The sequence below is a fragment of the Ovis aries genome, chromosome 9, assembly GCF_016772045.2.
Source record: "Ovis aries strain OAR_USU_Benz2616 breed Rambouillet chromosome 9, ARS-UI_Ramb_v3.0, whole genome shotgun sequence".
In the NCBI taxonomy this organism is placed as follows: domain Eukaryota; kingdom Metazoa; phylum Chordata; class Mammalia; order Artiodactyla; family Bovidae; genus Ovis; species Ovis aries.
Genome location: NC_056062.1, coordinates 56,777,009 through 56,783,008, shown reverse-complemented (window position 1 = coordinate 56,783,008; position 6,000 = coordinate 56,777,009). Strand labels below are relative to the sequence as shown.

Below are 6,000 nucleotides of genomic sequence, written 5' to 3'. Positions count from 1 at the left end.
GTAATACAGTTGAAAGACAAATGATATGCTGATTATAAATGACTGCTTTCTATTAATTACTAGGAGGTAGTTTGAGCCTTTTATGCACTTCTCATAAAAAGAGATAAACCTTAATATTCTACAATACAAAGGTATCTGAATTATACATAAGTCGAAGTTTAAAAAGGAGTTCCCATACCCAGTTAGTCTAAATTATTATCGTTAAAAGCAATCTGGATTAAATATCAGAGTCAACAAAATTCACAAAGCCAGAAGCAGTTCAGTGCTCACAAGTTTATATTTTTAGGTTTGATAAAGATTCATGTGTATTTTCTAAATACACAGACCAAAAAAAAAAAAAAAAAAAACATTGTGGAAGTTTACATACATGTCTTAGGACACTTATACTAGGTAGGTAAATTACATTAAAAATTGGTCTTCGTAAAAGATCTTCCCAAAGAGCTTTTACAAACAGCAGGCAGAAAGTGTTCTTTTGTTTACAGTGTTTTTAAAATGCTGATTCTCCCATCTCATAATGGCCTCAACCAACCCTCTCCTTAATTCAACTTTGTTCTCGATAAGCAGCATACTCCAAATTTTAAGTACCCAATGTCATAAAATTCAGGGCTACAAAACATCTTGTAAAATGTGCTTATCCCTAAAACATTTTAAACTAAATATCTTGAATGGCTCAACTTCACTTGAATGTAGGGATACAGCAGGGAAAAAAAAAAAACCTTTCCATTTAAAATCCTAAAGTGACTAAGAAAAAATACGCTAGTTCTAAGCATGTATATTATGTACCATAGTTAAGTTTAAGGATCTGGGTGACTGAACGGCACAAAAATGGGTTCATATCTAATTCTTCAGTTAAAAATCATCCTTTTAAAATGAAAATGCTACAGCCAATTAATATCATGTGCTACACTGAAGGGTATCTTGTTTATAGTCATGTGGTGTAACAATTGCTGTATTAGGAGGCAAGAGTAGTTAAGGACATTTGGGGGAGGAAGGATTAGACAGACACTCAAATTCCTAAGATAGCTGTTTTATATGGAAAATATGTCTCCATAGACAGACCACTTTAAAGAGCTAAAATCCTACAAAAGTAGGGGCAACAGAGCCCCCTAAACAGAGCATGGGCTTCAGAATCAGACCTGGTCAAAACCCAGCTCTACCTTGTAGTGACTGTTACATTAGTTCAATTAGGCAATCTCATGGAACCTTTCCTTGTCTATAAAATGGAGACAATAGCACCTACTTATAGGGGATTTGATAAGGTAAAGCGCAATGGCATGTGCAGGCACTAAAAAAAAGCTAGCTTTTGGAATCATTCAGAAAAATAACTTTTTCCATCCTATGCTGACAATATCCTAAAAATGTATTAAGCTTATTGGTTTTTAATTTTATGGTTTTTAAGACCTATTTCCCATCACACTTTCCCCACTATTATACTAGTCATCATCAGGCCTTTTATAACACATTGTATTAATACAAATTTCTAAGCCCCAATTTTTTCATTCCGCGTTCTCTATTCCTCCAATCCTTTCCCCCCTTGGTTCTCATGTATTATTAAACAACTATGATGTGTCAGGTCACTACTATGCACCAGGCAGTGTTCTAAGTGCTTTACATACATGAATAAACTTCATCTCACTCTTCCTCAGCAAGATGGCTCTACCAAAAAACCAGCTCATGCTTTCCCCCCAGATTTCAAAGCTATGCATTATTGTTCCATTTTCCCTTATAATGTTTCTTTTCTTTTTTAGCTCTTAATTGCTAGGGTGCTGAAATTTAGCAAAATATCTAGTGAATGTGAAAAATAAGGGCCAATAACAATGAAAGAGCAGGGGTTGTACGGAACTGCCTGCCTCTGAGACGCCTAAGAAATAATACATGATATCTTGATTTATATGAGAGGGTCTGTTACTACAAAATGAATAGGAAATAAACAGTTTATACTCTCCCCCTTCATTAAATAAAAGATCTAAAATATTTTTCATTTAAAATATAAGTTACAAGAGAAAAATTCAGCAAATGTGTAACACATAATTCTGCCAGGGCGCCACAGACAAAATTACGAGTATTCCACTGTTACCTCTCTGAGACCAATCATGAGTTCTTAGTATCTATCAACTTCCTGAAACTGTACTGTAAGTCAGAAAAAGAATATACTTAAAAAAATAGAAACATCCAGTAGTATACCTTAGTACTAAACTATTTTTTTTAAAAAGACCCAGAAGGGAAAAGGCAGTCCCCCTTCAAGATCACGAAACAAAATAAGTTAGGCAGTCAGCAAGTAGAAAAATCTGTCAGTTCTGTTTCTGGTAAAATGTTTACTTTAAAAGAAGAAATTTTTATATAGGCTGAGGCTAATATATTCAAGAGTATAAACATTTTTCCTTTGGATTACCTTTCTAAAAACAAATTCTTAAAAGTATCATTATTTCAGTTGACTAAAAATATAGCCAAATCTGTCACAACACAACACAGAAGGTAATGGACAATAATTATAGAATATTTTAAATTAACAGTAACAAGCCATCTACATCAAACCTTGTTTCCAACTAAAACCAAAACAAAAGCACAACAATCCGTAGTGTACCAAGTGTGTATTTTCAATTTACTGTATGCAATCTAACAAAAATTTGGTCATAATTTACCAGATATACATAAACAATTTAAGTAGTAAAGAAAATTCAGTTTAAAGAGAGTAAGTTCATATCTTAAGGAAAAGTAAAAGTACATTAAGAATGTAAAGCCAAGTCCAGTTTCTATGCAATAAGTGAACTGTAGTCTAATAAAGCAGATTTAGGTGATTTTCAGATATATATCTTTTCTCTTTAATATATATTTATATATAGACAGATCTACCAATTGTAAACTATGGTTTATTTTAAAGGAGAGGGATAAATGGGATGAAAGAAATCTTTATACTATACTTACATATTCACAAAGCAGAACATTTTACGTTTAAAATATTTTTCCATTCATAGTATCTTTGCCCAACTAACGTCTACTTTGGACCCCACCAGAATTACATTTTACTTGTTTGTCTAGAACACTGAGAAAAAGATGTACTCTTCAGTCTTAAACAAAAACCAAACCAAAACTGTTCATGTCAGTTTTTCAGTTTTATAGAAACTATGATAAAGTTTAGGTGACAAATGATGCATCTCACCATGTAACTGTACTCTATCTTTGATTTATCCAAGCAGAAGCATCAATGTCTAATGTTAAACCATCTTTCTACTGAAATCAGAGACAGTAAGAAAGCCTGTCTCTTAAAAAACCCAGTCTTTTCAACTTTGATCAGATGGAGCACCAAAAGGATTATGTCTGTCAAAGTGTACTTAGCAATTTTTTCCACATGACTAGCATAATTTAGTTACCTGATATAAAATAGGAAAATATACTCAATTTCTATTTAAAAGAAAGCTGAAAATATGATATCCCTCAATCTTATATAATATACAGTATGTTCCTGATAAACATTGTGCATATTAATATCAATTATGTGAAATGCTGCTGTGAGTCAATCAGTTAATTCATCCATCAGACTAAATAAATCTGGCGATTTCAACTTAATACATCATCCCTTGTATCTCGAAGAATTTAGTGAACAGAATAATAAATTGTAAAGCCTCGTAATATTTTATTTGTAAGACTTTTGCAGATTGTTGAATCATGGTGACTACTAAAAAGACTATATATATATCAAGATGTAGTGATTTCAAGGAATTGAAAAATAAATTAATTATCTATCATAATTTCAAACCCTGAATACCCCATAAGTATGAAACAAAAGAGAATGCACTTTTTGTGTTAATTTTAATGATAAAAGGGCACAGGAGTAAAAACCTGATATTTCACTTATATTGCATAACAAGCTAACCAAACTGGACATGGAGGATAAATTATAAAACAAATCATTTTACTTATTATTTCTATGACTTTTCTTTCAATTAGACTTCTGTCTTTTCAAATAGGACTGAGGTATAGTACACTGGCAAAAATAAAAAGAAGCAAACAAGAGTAGTGCCAAAGTAACAGATACCCAAAACCAAATGCCTTGTCAGAAACGTCATATAGTAACCATTTATCAGATTAGAGCAGCAGGAGAAAGTTACTTTTAAATCATAATCATTTTAGTGGTATTTGTCAACCTCACCATGGTACTTTGCAACATCATTCTTCATTTATAAAGTAGTAAAATTCATGTCAGAAAGGAAGGGGGGAATGGAGGAAGTCAGTTAGTTCATTCCAATAAATTACCTCTCCAGTTCTTATAAACATGCCCATCAGCACAAAATTGAGAAATAATACCTAAGACTAGAAGAGACTTGGTTTAAGTTATGAAGCAAAATAAAGTGAAAAATACAGAAAAGTAGAACCAATGGGGTTGAAAAGGCCCCTCACTGAAAATCTGTATTAAAAAAAATAAAATTAATAAAAATAAAAATAGAAACAAAACTCTACTAGTACAAACTAGCCTGAGTGGTTTGATGGACAGAGTAATTAGGTCAGCTGTCACTGTACTCTTAATAAATGAATTTTCTTCATTCATGTTAAAGTGGCACATGAATGTAAGCTTTTTAAGAACAAGTATTATATTTTCAGAGGATCCAAATACTTACTGTATATCCTATAAATAAAAAATATTTTTACTTTGATAACTGACTGAAGATGTGTGAACTCCATGTAATTCAACCACAAGGTTGTTTGCTGTACAGTCCTGTGCAAATATAAAAAAAAAATTTTTTTTTTGCTATAAGGCTTTGACCCTACAGTTTTCACAGCAATGTAACTACCATCCAGCATGTACCATATTTTGCAAGCCTTCAAGTTCAACAATCCAAATTGTTGATTCATATTATGTCCAAATGCAGCATCCTTGAGGAGTATAGTAGGTCAGTTAGTCATCAAGAGACATACAAACATCTCCTGATTCATCCCATCGAGATGCATCATTCTGATCTTCTCCATCATCAACCAGCTCTTCATCAGCTTCTCCTCCACCGTTCCCCTCATATTCTTCATCCCGAGGGAAATCTGTATCCTGTCCCTGATCTACACCTTCTTGTCCTCCTGGTTGTGATTTATCTGCACAGTCTACACAAACGCCATAGCGCCGAGATCCATGTCTTATTCCAACACTGGCTGCTAACATGAAGATCTTCTTACACACCATACATTTGTATTTTTTATCCTTTTTATGCACCTAATTGAAGTAAAAAAAAACCCAATGTTAGGACAGTACAGACAATATAATACATTTGAACCACTCAAATTAAACCTCCCATTTAACAAACAGTAAATACACCATTATCTTTCTGTATGAAGTTCAGTACTGGTTTCACAAATAACATTCATTGTTTAAAGCAAAAATTTGCAGGTAATAGTGTTAAAATACCTTACACACACACTTTATCTAAGTAAGTTACTTACCAGGGAATGTCTTTTTACATGTTCTCTTCGAGTAAACAGTTTTCCACAAATATCACAGCTAAATGATCTGACTCCCGTATGAATGAGCAAATGCCTTTTTAGTGTTCGTCTGTATTTGGCTACATAGCTACAATGAGGGCATTTTAACTTGTTCATGATTAGAGATGATTCACCTTTTGAGAATTAAAAACAACAAAAAAGCAATTATTATACATTAAACAGAAAACTTGTCAAAAGCTTGCCTATTCCTGAGAATAGGGATTATTGTATGGCTACTACCATCTGAGTTTTTTAAAACCCAGAATGTGGAAGCTTTTAATTAATTGATAAAAACAGTATTAAGAGCTCTGTAGATGTTTTAACTAATACTTGCCATTTTCCCAAGTTTCTTGTTTTGGCCAAGATTCAGGCAATAATCCATACTTGAAATCGTTAGAAGCACCTGGTATCAATCCATACTTGTAATCGTTTGAAGTACCTGGTATCAATCCATACTTGAAATCGCTAGAAGGGCCAGCCATCAGGCCATACTTGAAATCATGTGAAGGACCTAATACAATTAAAAAGTGATTT

At 32.8% G+C, this 6,000-nt stretch overlaps 1 protein-coding gene across 1 annotated transcript in view; it reads right to left on the bottom strand.

Annotated features, from left to right (window-relative positions):
- Nucleotides 1–258: 258 nt before the first annotated feature.
- The window catches only part of ZBTB10 (zinc finger and BTB domain containing 10), a 32,230-nt gene continuing 26,488 nt past the window's right edge, over nucleotides 259–6,000 (bottom strand). The window contains exons 4-6 of the mRNA XM_004011759.6: nucleotides 5,801–5,977; nucleotides 5,428–5,600; nucleotides 259–5,200 (exon numbers count right to left, since the gene is read on the bottom strand). Of these exons, the coding sequence (XP_004011808.3) occupies nucleotides 4,895–5,200; nucleotides 5,428–5,600; nucleotides 5,801–5,977 (656 nt within the window). The 3' untranslated portion in view covers nucleotides 259–4,894. The remainder of the gene's footprint in view (nucleotides 5,201–5,427; nucleotides 5,601–5,800; nucleotides 5,978–6,000) is intronic.